This window comes from Diadema antillarum, unplaced genomic scaffold, assembly GCF_040938485.1.
Source record: "Diadema antillarum isolate AM-2024a unplaced genomic scaffold, OU_Dant_1.0 seq00000686_RagTag, whole genome shotgun sequence".
Classification (NCBI taxonomy): domain Eukaryota; kingdom Metazoa; phylum Echinodermata; class Echinoidea; order Diadematoida; family Diadematidae; genus Diadema; species Diadema antillarum.
Genome location: NW_027271591.1, coordinates 192,658 through 208,978, shown reverse-complemented (window position 1 = coordinate 208,978; position 16,321 = coordinate 192,658). Strand labels below are relative to the sequence as shown.

Sequence of the window (16,321 nt, the reverse complement as noted above, 5' to 3'; positions counted from 1 at the left end):
TTTACAATAGCCAAAGGTGCATTAAAGTTTATTGGCATTAACTTTCATTTGGTTTCAGGTGTGAGCATTATGACGGCAATAGATGAGAATAAAATGTTCCTGCTTATTTCGAAGCTCAGTGCCAATGGAAATCTCATTCAATATTGATTTTGTATTTGCAGTGTAATGGATACAATGCAAAGAAACTGATGATGTGTTCAACGCAATGTACGCTGTGGCGAATCCAGGAGGGGTGCCCCCTTTAAATTTGTTTAGATTAAAAAAAATATATATATATTTTTTCTTGTTGAAGAAACTATCCTTGTCAGTTGATTGTATTGCTTTTTTTTTACTTGCCAGCTAATGAAACCCGATAGTGGCACGAGAAAATACCTGCTGAGGCCTTTATGTGTGTGTGTGCTTTGTTTGTTTGTTTGTTTGTTTGTTTGTTTGTTTAGCTGATTAGATATGGAAGTGGTAAATAAACAGCTATGCGCCCCCACCCACCTTTACGGGATACCTGTCTCCGCCCGGCCCCGTGTACGAGCAACGAAATACAGTGTATATTGGGGTAATGTGATATTACCCCAATATATATATTTAGATATATTTTTCAGTCCCATACCGTGTATTCAGAATGTGGTATAGGTATATCCTGGTTGAATGTGTGTGTGTGTGTGTGTGTGTGTGTGTGTGTGTGTGTGTGTGTGTGTGTGTGTTTGCGTACATTTGGTAATGCAGATTGTTGATGTTCGAGTAAACGGGGGATATTTCTCAAAGTTAAATTCACTCTGACACGTAGGGTCTACATCAACTATATTTTGATAAAGGTAATATAACGACCGTGTTCAAATTCATGAAATTCCTTAGGACGATCAATGCACGACCTGCTGGAGGAATTGTATTTATTAACCTCATTAAAGTTGTCACAAATGCTCGGTCTAGAGCACTTTGCAGCACGTATGATATAAACGCACCATCTGACACACAACATTTGGTGCACTTGGCTGTTTATCATAAAACTACATCTAGTTCAGATCCAGCCCTCACACTATATGTTCAAGTAAATTGGCTCTGAAGGCTATTAGAGTAAAAGTTAAACATGCAGAATTGCACCAGCCATAACATAACACCCTAAAAGTCATGTTCAGCGTGTTTTTGCTAAACAGCGATGCTGTTGTACTGGTACCACCTATGTATGCAACATTTATTTTGGATGATTTCAGGTTCTCATAAGTTTTCCATCGACATTGCATATAATAATACAACAATGATTATTCCAGTTCTATGATATGCAGCGTCTTTCCTTCTTTCTGACATGAAATTAAAAAAAAAGAAAAAAAACAAAAAACGCGTCGTCAAATCCTGAAGGGATGAAAATGTTACAGATATTGGAAACTGAACAAAGGAGGTCCTTGCTGGACAGGAAAGTTAAATTTGGTTCTGATATATGATTTGCTTGTTGTTCAGTCTCAAAGATAAAGCGGCCAAATTCATAGAGGCGAAAGACTTTGTTTCACACTGAAACTAAGAAATGAACCTTGTTTATTATCAGATCACTTTATGCGCTGTACCAAGAAACGTGATAAAGTAATGGAGCTGCAGACCAGACCTGATTATCAGTTTTACATAATTACGTTGAAGAAAATACTATACCATTTTTATGGCGTGTCTACATCATGGAGAAAGAGAGAGAAAGATGCTCACAATTGCAGACATCGATCACACACGCATACTCGCAACACTTTTACACCCCCACACACATTACAACCGAGAATTCATGACAATGTCGAAGAGCATCGCATCGCACGCTCCACATTTCCGCTCAAAACATGTTTTCTTGCTCTGCAGGCAAATTTTGAGATTATAACTTTAAAATAGTAAACGCCGAGCTATCATATTGCAGATAGATGATATACCATTTTGTTTTTGTGAAATGATTTGTCGTGTTGTTGTATAGCTAAATACATCGATGGTTTATCAAAAACAATTTTTCTGTGTATTTAAGAGGGCCCCAAACATTAAATTAAGCTTTGTGTATTGGGGACCCTCCTATACCAGACATGACAATTTCATTTTCTTTGTATATCTTGCAAATTTCGCTTTCTACTAACGAAATATATATACAATGTATATATATATATATATATATATATATATATATATATATATATACGTATTATATACATTTTTTTTGGGGGGGGGGGGGGTCGAGCTTTTGCTCACCGTGGACCAATACTGGAATTTTCTTCCACGAGAGCTTAGAGATTTGGTCAACAACCTCTTTTAAGAACAACTTAAAATACTATTTCTTTAACCGTGCGGTTTTTTTAAGTCAGACATTCGTTTCTTCCGCTTCTTTTTCTTCTTTCTTTCCTTCCCTTCTTTTTTTATCTTCTTCTTGCTCTTTTTGCTTCGGTGTAAAGCGCCTTCAACATTTAATCAGAATGGAAAATGACGCTACAGAAATTGTATGTACAGTAGTTACTGATGCGTGCATGTATGTTTGTATGTATGTATGTATCATTGTTAGCATTATCTTAGTATTCTGTCACAATGATTTCGTACATTCATTAATGTGCAACGTTAGCTTTGATACACGATAGATTATGCAAATAGATCATTCAACTATAATGACAACTTAGGTTTTTTATTGGATTCCTTATACCACCAATTGAAAAAGAGATAACTCTAATAGTACAAATGGGTTAATGATCATATTCACCCTTATGCACTTAAGAATGTTGATTCAATGCCCTTTGTTGCAGACCTTGATTTAAATGATTCTTAATCGTTCTCAGTCTGCAAATTCTTCAAAAAAATAAGAGGTCATATAGAATTGGAAGATCTCCATGAGTGAACATTCTCGACAACATAAAGCTTTCTTTCGTCATTCTGATTCCTTTTTTTTAAATTCCGTCAATTATGTGGACTGGTCGCTACTTTATGTGTATACATTTAGAGCTGTTTATACTTTTTTTCTCCAGTGGAGGTCGGGGGGGGGGGGGGGGTTGACTGAAAGACAAAGAGATGTACGTCCTATCACACCTTGGAGAGAAATGAAGAAACTCTTGCAGTACAGTTTTCATGATGGGAAGCAGCCTACAACTAAAAGTGAAATTTTGATTACGCTCGACTCTTTTATTCGGGGTCATCCCACAAGGCCGACACCCACAATTCATGCAACCCACGAGTTCGACATTGAAAAGAGGTCCATGAGTCATACAGCTCACGAGTCATACAGCCCATGAGTTCGACACTAGGCAAAATAGGCCTAAAGCCCATAAGTTCGACAATAGGTAAAAACAACCCACGAGTTCGACAGATACTACACGGGACTTAATGTGTCGGTCTCGTGGACCGTTTTAGCTTAGTGTTGAACTCAAGGGCTGTATGACTCGTGGGTGTCGGTCTCGTGACGTGCACCCTTTTATTCTTAGTAGAAGTCGAAATCCTCCTCGTCCTCGGCATCCAGGAAGGCCTCCTCCATGGCGAGCTCCAGCCTTTCTTCTTCTTCCTTCTCCGCCAACATTTCAGCGATGTCGACTAGGAGATCGAGTGCCAGACCACCGTCGGCCCCAAAGGAGCTTGTGCTGACGGACGATGGATAAGGGGGGTACTTGAGCTTCTTCCCGGACTGACATTGCTGGCCAGAAAGCTTTGAACCACAATCGATCAATTTCAATTCGGATTTGCTGTAACACAAACGGATCTCCCACAGATGTTGGTACGTGCCTGCGTCCTGTGGGTATAGCAAATGAAGATTATGTTATAGCAAACCTTTCATATACAATCAATATGATCCTGGCAAATAAGTTTTTCATACGTTTCTGTGGACAGCGTTGTTCGTTATGATCACAGCACCATGTTCACAGAAAGTTAAAAAATGCAATGTACTCAATAACTGTTGGTTCATTGTAGGCTATTCAACATACGTATAATTCATACAGGAACTTTTATACACTATATAGATGCTGCTAGCTCAGCCTTTAGCATGATTCATAAATCTATCATTATCTCACTGGTGTGATTTCCGACGTAAAAAACGATACCTGTTTATAAAAAGGGAGATAAAGAAGCGTCTTCAAATAATAGATTATCAGCCTATTTCTTTCCTTCCGATAATCAGTATTAAAGATATCTAAAAAACTTGTAAACGGTTGCATGATTAAAGCTTTGGATGAAATATATATATATATACATATATATATATATATATATAAAACACCAGTAAGACTATGGTTTGAGACAAAGGAATGGTATAAAACTATCGCTAATTAATTCAAGTGGTGAGTTGGCTAAAAAAATGGATGAGGGTAATCCATTGTTAGTTGGTTGCTTTTTTGACAATTTTGCACAAGCTTTCGATACCGCTAAACATTTCAGTTCAATTCAATTCAATTCAATGATTTTATTTCCATATAAAGTAATACAAAGTGATATACATAACGCTTACATGAATACATATTATCAAAAGGAACTTTCTATCAAGTAATTTTCAACAAAAAATGAATACAAGTATCATAATGATATTAACGCTGGTTTGGATAAATAAACAAGTAAGCAATACAATCTCAATTTCTAACTTTATATGGAAAAGAGGAATTCAAAAGAAAAGCTTGGCTTGTAAAATTTGTGAATATAGAAGATAAGAGCATCTCAAGATCAGTCAAGGACTCCATGTATAAGATTTTGATATCCTGATGTTAGGCGAAATAATCAGAAAAAAAGCCTATGGCAAGGACAAGAACAAAAGCATGGACGGAATAGACAGAAATTAAAACTAAAGATAGGCATAACAAAGAAAGGGAGGGGAACAAAACAAGACAATGTATACATTCAGTTATCTGAAGAGGTCACCAAGGCATGAAAAAGAACTTAAGATTCTTGACGAATTTAGCTTAAAATACAAACACTTAAATTGTTCAAAATATACTCATCATTCATTCATTTGTTAGTTTTTTATGAAAATAATAAAAAATTCTTTAATTTGTTTGTTTGTTTACATGAGGATAACAAAAGAATATTTTTCAGTTTTGATTTAAAAGAAGGTAAAGTCAGAGCATCTTTTAGAGTATTATCAAGGCTGTTCCAGAACCTCGGGCCAGTGAAAACGAATGTATTTTGGACGAGAATTGTACGTAGTAATGGAAGATGATATTCACTGGAACGTCGAGTAGGATAATTGTGTACAGCATCATTGCGTCGAAAGATTTGATCATATATTTGTGGTAAACTTTTATTATCAATATACTGAACATAAATTGACCCAACTGAAATAAATATAAATCATTTATTCTTAATAATTCATTATCACAAAACAAATTATTAGTATGAGCACAAGGATTTGAATTAGAGATTACTCTTAACGACCTTTTTTTGCAATAATAAATTTTTTTACGAAAGGAATTGATGCGTGTTGCCCCACACTAAAATCCCATAAATCAAATACGGTAAAATAAAACCGGAGTAAAGCGTTGTTAATGTAGAGGTTGGTAAATATATTTCAGTCTATTAATCATACCTATATTTCGTGAAATCGTTTTACAGAGAACATTGACATGATCTCTCCATGTAAGTTTATTATCAACACAAATACCAAGAAATTGTATACTATCGACTTGCTCAAGAGGAAAATTATCAATAAATATGTCCCCAGGCAATGTTTCTATTGAATTGCTGAAAATCATAAACTCAGATTTAGTAATATTAAGGGAAAGTTTATTAGCCTTGATCCAATGTGAAACTTCTATCAATTCTGAATTCAGGGTATTTTGATATTATGGTATTTTGCTTCCTAGATTACAAAATTATGACATACGCGGGTTCCCATTAGATTTAATGCTCATTTATCAAGCCGACTTCAATATATTATGTTATGAAAATACCATGTCTCCATGACTGCCGATCGCATGTGGTGTTCCGTAAGGATGAAAATTGGGACACACTTTTGTTTATTTCTAGATTACAAAAGCTGTCGATACAATGAAGAATAACATTCTGCTCTATAAATTACAACACTATGGCATACGTGAGTTACCATTAGCATGATTAAAATGGATGCTCAGTTAATTATCAAACCAATTTCCATATGAAAGTGTTACGAAAATTCAGTGTTTCACGACCTCCTCGTGTGGTATCACATGTGGCGTGCCGCGAGGATCAGTATTGTAACCTACTCTGTTCTTGGTTTTTATCAACGATTTGTCACAATCCACAGATTATCTATTATATTTAATCTTTCATTTCATTCTTTCCGTCCATAACTATCTCATATAGGCGACAACGTGACTTTGATGTCATCAATGTTATGATTCGACATCTAAACATTATTTCATTTATATACAGGGCTCGCGTGGCCACTAGAAATAACAGATATCGGGCCATCCACATTTCGAAAAAAAAAAAGGGGGCTGTGATATGGAGGCCCGATTGGGCAGCTAAAATTCAAAATATTGTTTTAAATGCACTAAATTTCTATTTGAGTCCACCAAAATTTCAAATGTCAAACGGGCCACGAGAAATAGAAGTTTCGAGCCCTGATATATCATAAATATATATATATATATATCAATACATTACATGATACATACATTTTCGTACGACCCTTAATGTTCCGACTTTTCATTGCTGCCACTGTGTTAAGATGTCCGATAGCCCACTACCGTTTTTGTTTTTTCATATACCACCAGAATGTTTCTCACAACCGGTTACCAACTGATTGCCGGCTTGCAACCAGCCCAAATCTGAATTGTGCAGCATCACATCGTACGTATCTATAGATTTTGTTTTTCCCCTTCCTGTATCTGTGATTGTTGTCAAACACACTATTATACACATGTTTATGTTTAATAATGCTGCTTATGTGCCCTCGAATGCTTTTTTATGCCTATGTTCAGTTTATTTATGCATAAACTCCTCAGTGTAATTACTATTAATTGATGTTATTGATTACGATGGTTGCCTCTCTTCATATGTGTGTAGAGATTTGAAAGTGTATACGTGCGAACATATTTGTATCTATATGTACATAATTATGTGTGCGCAGATATTTAGTTACACATGTATTTGTACGTGATTATGTAGCCTATGCTTGTTTATGATTGTATGTATGTTATATTATAAAATATTGACGCATATATACACTCCTATTAGTTTTGTTATTTTTTGCTGTCTCTGCCTTTATCATTGCCGTTATTATTTTCACTATTCTCTAGATCATTATTATAATTTTTTTTTATATACAATATCCATTTTCTGTATTTTGTCCGATTTCTTCCTCAGTCTTTATAAAGGGCAGGGCCCGAAAGCTCGAGTATTAAAATCAAAATCATGAGGATTAAAAAGCTACGTCTACCGCCTCTTCCTATACTCTCACATATATATTATGCATACATATCTTTATATATATATATATATATATATATATATATATGCTGTATATATATATTTATATAGTTATAACTTTTAGCAAAGAAAATGGGTTTTCATCGGGATTCCAACCCGAGACCTCCGGATTACGAGACCGGTGCTCTACAGACTGAGCTATTGAAAGCCCTAGTGCGGTGTTCGTGTGGTCGGAAGCTATTGTATGTGCATGTGTGCCACATACACACACACACACACACACACACACACACGCACATTAACCTGACATAAACCCAAAGGATGTAAATCAACTTTGAAAAGTTGTGTATATTTACATTGTTTGTATTAGTTACTTACTTGTTTGTATTATTTTTTATTTTTGTAATATTGAAACAAAGAGAGGGAAAACCGACAGAGAACAAATGATATATATATATATATATATATATATACATATATATCCCTCATTTTAATCATCGAGTACTGAATCCCGCACCTTATCGACGCGATTGCGCCACAACCGCGATACGCTTGCTCGATATTATCGTTATTCTCAATTCTCGCTGGCTATGCCGGCAACTTATCTGTGTGGGACTAGACTTTCAGCGGTAGATTTAAACATGGAAGCTGAAATGAATAGGCTCGCTACTTTTACAGAGACTGATCTATGTAAACAGTATCTTAGATAATAAGGACACAAAGGACGCCATCAAATACGCCCTACGAATTTTGGACTCCTACTGTTCTGAAAAAGGAATCAATCCGACGGATATTGAGCAAGTCAACCCAAGATTTGTGCCGGTTTCTCCGTACATTCTACGCGGAAGTGCGCCGTGGAAATGGGCAGCGTGTGTACGGTATACGCTAAGCGCTCTTTGATCACGCTACGCTATGAACTTTTACTACGACATTTACAACACACTCTCGGAATCTACATGTGCAGCAATGGTGACTTCAATGATGCCTGGCACGAGCCTTGTGTTTAAATCCAGTAGATTCCTAATCCTACAAAACATCATCTAGTCCTGGTCCTGGACCCACAGTGCAGTAAGTAGGGCGTCTAACGTGTTACTGTTAGATCCATGGTAGACCTACACTGTATTGTAGGGTCAAGTGTTAACTGTACGTTAGCTCTGTCGCTCGTAAGTGACGTAGATCTAGTAAAAAACGTTAGGCCAGGGCCCCTTGACCTAACCTATCGTAGGGCCTAGAAAACGTTAGATAACCACGTAGACCCTAGACTCTATAGTTGAATTTGGATCTTCAGGATTTTGTCTACACAGGTTCAAAGAAACTGGTATTATTGCTTGTCTAGACACGTGTAGAGTCTTAAATGATCTAGGCTTTCGTATTTTTTCAATTTATCTTGCCTGGGACTACTGGGTATGTATGCTATTTTATATAACACATAGTGCATGACGTCTTATTGCACTATAACAAGTACCAAGCACCTCCAAATTTATATATATATATATATTTATATATATATACAGTGTATATATATATATAAAAACATGAATGTATGTAGGTCTGTAGTATATTTGAAATTGAAATAAGGGAACATAAAATTTGAAAAGTTTTCAGAGGTAATGTAGAGGCCTAGATGTAGATGTTGAAGTTGAATGGCACAGATGGAAGGCTAAATTTGTTGATATTTGTAGTGAACAGTGTCCGAGGATTACTTTGAGAGTAAGGTGTCTGAAGACAGAATGGGTGACACCTGAGTACACTAGATTGTGTCATGAAAGAGATGCCCTTAGAAAAAGGGCTGAACATACAAAGAACCCACGGGATTGGAGGTTTTTCAGATGTTGTCGTAACCATGCGAATAATTTAAGAGTAACATTGAAAAGGTCTTTTTGTCATGAACAAATAGTGCAGAATAAAAGAAACCCATCAGCACTGTGGAAGTTACTCAAGGATATTGCCCCGACTTCATCCAAGAAAGTTACCAATCCATTGAACCTAGATGTCAATTGTGTGAATGAGTATTTTACATCTATTGGTAGTCAGCTTGCTGCCAATCTTCCCACTGTTGATCCAATGAACCTGTCTTTTCAGAGGGATACTAGTCGCTCTGTATTTCAATTTGACAACATATCTGAGGATTTTGTACGAAGAGAGCTGCAGTCAATACAAGTTAACAAGGCAACTGGCCTAGAGGGTGTTAGCGCACGCCTCATGAAGTTGGCGGCACCCGTTATCAGTACACATATTACTTACCTGTGTAATCTTTCACTACAAACCAGCCGTATACCAGCTGAATGGAAACAAGGTCGAGTAACTCCCATTCATAAGGGGGGAGATCAAGGCAATGTTAACAACTACCGTCCCATAACAGTTATACCGACCATTATGGAAATCTTGGAAAAGGCAGTTAACATGCAGCTTCATGATTATTTGTCAGATAATCATGTCTTAACCCCTCACCAATCTGGATTTAGAAAAGGTTATTCCACCAACACTGTTCTCGCGTATTTGAGTAATAACTTGTTGAGCAATATGGATAGAGGTATGCTGACTGGAATGGTATTTAACATAAGAAAAGCATTTGACTCTGTCGATCATATACTGTTATTGGATAAGTTACAAATGTATGGCACAAAGGATCAAGCCTTATCCTGGTTCATCTCTTACCTTTGTAACAGGACACAATGTACATCCTTTGCTGGTAAAACGTCTGATGTGCTGATGTTAAAATCAGGAGTCCCCTAAGGATCGATATTGGGGCCTCTTCTTTTTTCTCTGTTTATGAACGATCTTCCGTCTGTCATTGACCACGGTAAAATAATCATGTATGCAGATGACACTGCTCTTATGTACTGTGCTTCCAATCCAAGGGACATTGAAACATGTCTTAATCATGATCTGAATCGCGTGAGAATGTGGTTAGAAAGAAACCACCTCACCCTGAATACCGAAAAAACATGTTTCATGATGTTTGGAACTCCACAAAAAATATCAAAATTGCAACACCCACCAATCAAAATTAATGTGTCTGATGTATCAATAAACCAAGTTAACAGTGTCAAATATTTGGGAGTCTGGCTGGACCAGCACATGACTTGGCAGGATCATGTAAAGTACATCTCAAGCAAAATTGGTTCTAGGCTAGCCCTATTGCGCAGAGTCAGAAAGTACCTTACCACAGATAGTGCCAAACTGCTCGCCAATTCTCTCATTCTCCCTTATTATGATTATTGCAATATCTCATGGAGCAACTGCAGTAAAGGGACAAAAGATATCCTGATTAAGCAACATAAGCAGATGGCAAGAATTGTCCTTAAAACAAACATGCTCACTTCTACTTCCGAAATGTTCCGTACCTTAAAATGGATTGACATGGAAAAAAGATGGGAGTTCCAGAAAAGCAAACTATTGTTTGATATCATGAATAACAGCGCACCCTCTTACTTGTGTGACATAATCACATTGTCCACCCGCACTCATGGATATCGAACACGAAGTTCGGAGAATTTTGGTGTTATTATTCCAAGAGTAAGAACAGAATGTGGTAAACGATCCTTTTCAGTTGACGGTGCACTATGGAATAGCCTGCCACCCCAAGTGCGAAATGCCCAAAGTAAGAACGCTTTTTGTTCACAGTATTTGAAATGGTGTTCTGGGTAATGAGTTTATCAATTTTTATTTTCTCGCCGGATGTTGATTTACGTTGTAGCGGAGGGTAGAAGAAGAAGCAGATTGTAAGCTGTTGTTTGATATTGTATGATGATTAATGTTGAGTATAGTTGATTTTTGTTGTTAGAAATGAATGTTGAATTTTGAAGTATAGAATAGTATAATGTATAAGTGAATGGAGAGTTTAGTGTATAGATAATAGTTTTTGATTTGGTAAATTCATAAAAACAATTTTTGGTTGTATAATTTTTTTTTTCTCAGGTATGTATATTTTGATATATATGATATATTTATATTCATTATAGGGGGTGCATTTTTCTTTATGAACTCAGACAGTAAGTTGCATTTTTTCCATCCCGGTTGCAAACTGCTACATTTAGTCTCATTCTTCATTTTCCCAATGTTATGAACAGTTCTGTTCTGTTTGATGTACTATTCGGAGTTATGTAAATGTTATTTGTTGTGATTGTTCCCTTGTATGTATGTGTTTACAGGGCCCCCTGGAAAGCAGTACTTGATTACTGACGGGGCCACCCTGTATAAATAAATCACCGAGGTCAAATAGTTTTACCATGGCCCGAAAGAAAGCAGTCGATATTTGTTTTATATCCCTCTCGAGCATTTTACTAGAGTAATGACGGTTCCCTTTTGGAAAAATGTGCAGGTTTCTTGAACGATAAATCTACCGTTAGGCCGTAGCTGTGCAGCAGCAGTGCGTGCAGCGCGTAGCGAACGACACCGCTGCGCTGTAGTGTTGATTCCTACACACGAGCTACACTACAGCGTGCAAAACTCCGAAAGATCGAGGAGGTCCAGGACTACATTAGAAGTAGGCCTAAAGCAGCTTCGTTACCCAGATCATCTTCAAAATCGGTTTTAGTTTATTCCTAATTCGTACCTGATATGTGTCCTCCTGCGATCATTCCTCCGTTACTTGAACCAGTCACTTTGTCAATTGAGCTGAATGCATTGATCACACTAATTGCTAATAACGTTTACACACACACACGCCATCGCACCACAGATTTCTGTAATGCTGTGTCGCGCAACGAAATAATAATAATAATAATAGCTATGATAAAGTTAAAAAGAGAGAGAGAGAGAGAGATTCAACAACAACAACAACAAAAATGGTTTTGGTAAGAGCATACGTGAAAAAAATGTTTTGTATAATCACGCTGATTGTATTACAAGGTGGTAATCAACGAGCGACATCCACTTACTTTACAAAACACTCCTGGTTCAACTCCGAGTCCATTCTTCAATGCATTTTTGACGTCAGCAAGTGGATAGTACAACGTGCTTGATGGAGCGACTCTGCCCTTGTTCAGGATTCTATAAAAATGAGGCAAACATTGCAGCGAAAGTGTCGGGTAATACAGTTTGCCAGCATATCCACATTTTCCCAGGTTAACAATGCTCTCCCATACAATGTTCCTGCTAATATTGTAAGCCAGGCGTTTCCAACAAAGTTTAGATTATAGTTAGAGGCATAGGATTGATACCTCTTTTTCGAGGGCGGGATTCGAACTTGGGATTTTCTGTTACAGAATGCAGAGCTTTAGTAGTACCGCAGTACCTATGTAAGTCCCAATCTAAAGCCTGTCTTTGCATAAAGTCCTTACAAATTCATTAAGGTTATTTACTATCACGCAATCAAATCCATACCAATCGTAGTCATGAAGATTGCTTTACATGACATTATATGGCCTACCAACGACAGGTTTCAGCAGATAATATATCTTAACAGAAATATGTTTCCTTTGCACACCAGCCACTTCCAGAAAACGGTATGATAATATTTCATACAGACAAAATAAATTCTTAAATGTCCGTCGCGATGAAGAAAAAAAATTATAGGGCCCACATGACTTGTGTGGTAATTGGATTGTGACGTAATCACCCTATAAGATATAATAATCCTCAAGATTAAACAATATTGTGCATCTTTCCCGCGAAGTGTTAGTTATGCAACATTAATCAATATATACAATATAAGTCATACACACAGTGATTATCAATGAGGGAGTAGTGAGCGATACCCCTGCTGTTGATATCTAATTCCTTTGTATTCTAATCTCACTCTAGGTCTGCCGGGGACACAGAATCGTTCCATACTATAGACTACCAAGTATGCATACGGATCCAGGCGAATTGAACTGATGAATCGAATCTTACGCTTTCAGGTCGTGTTGTCCATACAACTTAAGAGTCTTATGAAAGTATTTCACTGGAGTACCAGTCTCTGGCACGTCGGTAGCGCACGTCCCGTGTTTGTTGTACTCTTTCATCCTGTGAGTTAAAGTAGATGATAAATGAGAAATTTAACTCGTACAGGAAAGCCCTGATATACTTGTGGACTGAGTGGAAGCGGTAGAACACATCAGGGAAAGTGAAGCTGAAACAATATTGGACAATCGATTAATAAGCTATATATTTTTGAAATTGCATTGCCGTCATTGCTGGATAAGGATACTACTAGACTTCATGACGTCATTATGGACAACAATAAGAAAATATAAAGAAAATTCGACATAGTTTCACTTTTCTTACATAACATAAGAGCACATTACTAACCTGTTTTTTAGTAGCAGGGGAAATGATATTACCCTGAACTTTATGACAGTGACAAGCAGATGAAATGTTCACTGTCATTCGAAATGGTTTCACTTTTCTTACATTATAAAAGAACACTGGTCTTTACTAACTTTTGCAGGGAGATGATATAAACCCGAACTTTAAGTCATTGGCAAGTAGATGGAACGTGTTCTTTTCATGAACATTAAATCTTATGGAATTCTTGCTTACGTTTTCTTTTTATTGTTGTTCATAATGACGTCTGTATAATTCGTATCCGTTGTAGGGCCTATTTTTTATGATCAGAATTATTCAGTACGAGAGTGTAAGCCAATAAACAAGAGTAACTTTGACATATATTAATCATACTCATGATTTCCCTTGCATATGAAAGTCCTCATTGTAGTGGGCAGGGGCGGATCCAGGAATTCCGTAAAGAGGCGGCGCGTTTACAAACTTAAAAGAAAGGGGGCGCACGCACACCTCTACCCATTTTTTTTTTCTTTTTGTTTCTTTTGTTTCAACAAAAAATAAAGGGGGGCGTGCGCCGGTTGCGGTCCTCCCTGGATCCGCCCCTGGTGGGGTACTGAAAAACATTAAGTATACATTAGGAAACACTAAAAAGGCCAAGAACCACGATTAAAAGATACTTCACTGCCCTACAGAAATGCAGTTTATTAGACTAAATTAGACAGAGATCATTGGTCTCTGTAGCACTGTCCCTATCTCACTCAGTAGCCCACTACGATGAGGAGTTCCATATGCAAATGAAATCATGAAGAATATTTAATATTTATCAAAGTCACACTTATTCAGCTTACAATCTTGTACTTTACACTTCTGTCATCAAAAATATCCACGGGTACGAATTACAGTTCTGAGCTTAAACTCCACCAAGGCACTTAATGAAACACGAAAAACCTGGCGTTGTAGTACGTGGTATAAGGTTTGATGACTATAACGGCATGATGCAAGGAATGATTTCATATACACGTTCAGTGAAGGTTACTGCATGATTTTGTTGACAAATCAACTTGAAGAAAGGCTTTACATACTGATTGATGGTCAAATCTTTATTTTGTCATATCTTGTTATAAAGACATAACACATTTTATCCCTATCGTAATCATCAGTGGGGTTTTATTTGATTTATATTCCCGTCAACGTCTTTTCTAGCGTTCATGATTTGCACAACAGCGATAAAGAGGTCTCCAGGCAATATGAGACCTGTAGAATGATACATGTATTATTACTCGCCAAAAGTCATCGTGACTTCCAGCGTAAGATGGCCACTTTTTCGTCAGGTCTGCATTCATGCTCTGGTGGGGAAAAAAAGAAATAGACAATCACAAAGCATCGTATTGGAACTCGAGCGTTGTAATCTGCTTAAAAGTTAGGATCTCTGTAATGCTCTGGTGTAAAGAAAAAAGAAAGACAAACACAAATTGTATTGGAACTGTGATCGTATACTAAAGGTTAAAGTTTGAAGTTTGGTTAAAAGCTCTATACGTTCATATTCATACTGATAAATGCGCAAAAATACAGAAAGAAATATTGGTGTGCAACTGAAATTCTTCAACATCTACAGGCCCGTAGGGCAATTACCCCCCTGGGCAATTACCCTGGACCTTTCCCCTGTCCCTAATCCTAATCCTAATCCTAATCCTGGACCTATTCCTAACCCTAACCCAAACTCCTAACCCTAAACCTAATCTTTTAATGTTACTCTAACCTTGCCACTAACCATGTATTTAGCCGGGGGTGATTGCCCTCTTGGGGTAATTGCCCGGATACGCTATAGGCCCTATATACCTCCTAGAATAATGAACACAGTGACCGAACAACCAAGACAAAACATGTCTAAAGGGATATAGTCGTTACAAAACTGGTAAAGATATGACAGCCTTGCATTGAGATTTATTTTCCAAGGTCTCGAAGGAAGCAATTTAGTAACCACTGTATGGGCACATCAAGTACTGAAGGGGCGGGTTTATGCTCCCATCATATTGAATGAGTTCAGTCATCACCCATGCAGCATCTATAGGGGCATGTACGTTTTCCACCATCTTTTGGTAATGACATAGTACGAACTTCGCAGTCTCTTCCAGTATTAATCACTTCTCAACTCGAAATTGATCTTGAATATACAAAGATGTAGAGCCTACAAAGGCTGCTTTACCTTGTTGAATTTTATTGAACTAAATAAATATTGCTTTTAGCATACTCAATGTGACACCGCCCCCCCCCCCCCAATAATAGCCATTTCGCATTGGTCTTTAAGCAAGCCGTTCAGCGGAAGCATGTTAAATTATAGTTATAGCACTGACACTTTGCTAACAATGACAGGTTTGTTTGTGTGTGTGTTTGTTAGTTTGTCTGTTTGCTTCTTAGGCATCGAGTGCGTGGATATGACGTAAAATCGGCGGCATGTATATTTATGATCATTTCATGGAATGCAGATTTCATACCGCCAAACCGCTGTTAGCGAAAGTGAGAGGCTTGCCCCCGGTGCAGAAGGCTGGTTGATCCTTCAACTTCTTCCCCATTTTCGCTGGCCTGAAAGAGAGACAACGTTTGTTTTATATCATTTTATTTCTCTTTGATTAAGGTACATCCAGACATTAAATCCAATGTAAATTGAGACATCATATACAATCTAACCAACGGAGCACATAACGTTAAATAAAAGATGGTCACGGACATGTTATAAAATTACAGCTGAAGTGGTTTACGTCAAAACTTGGAAACTGTGGCAACC

General features: G+C 37.2%; 1 protein-coding gene across 1 annotated transcript; it reads right to left on the bottom strand.

The window, feature by feature from the left end:
* Nucleotides 1–3,415: 3,415 nt before the first annotated feature.
* Nucleotides 3,416–16,109, bottom strand: LOC139737220 (ribonuclease Oy-like). Its single transcript, XM_071647896.1, has 5 exons — nt 16,032–16,109; nt 14,821–14,882; nt 13,165–13,278; nt 12,210–12,321; nt 3,416–3,721 (listed from the first exon to the last, which is right to left on the bottom strand). Exons 1-5 carry the CDS (start codon nt 16,107–16,109, stop codon nt 3,416–3,418), a joined length of 672 nt encoding a protein of 223 aa, XP_071503997.1.
* Nucleotides 16,110–16,321: the final 212 nt, after the last annotated feature.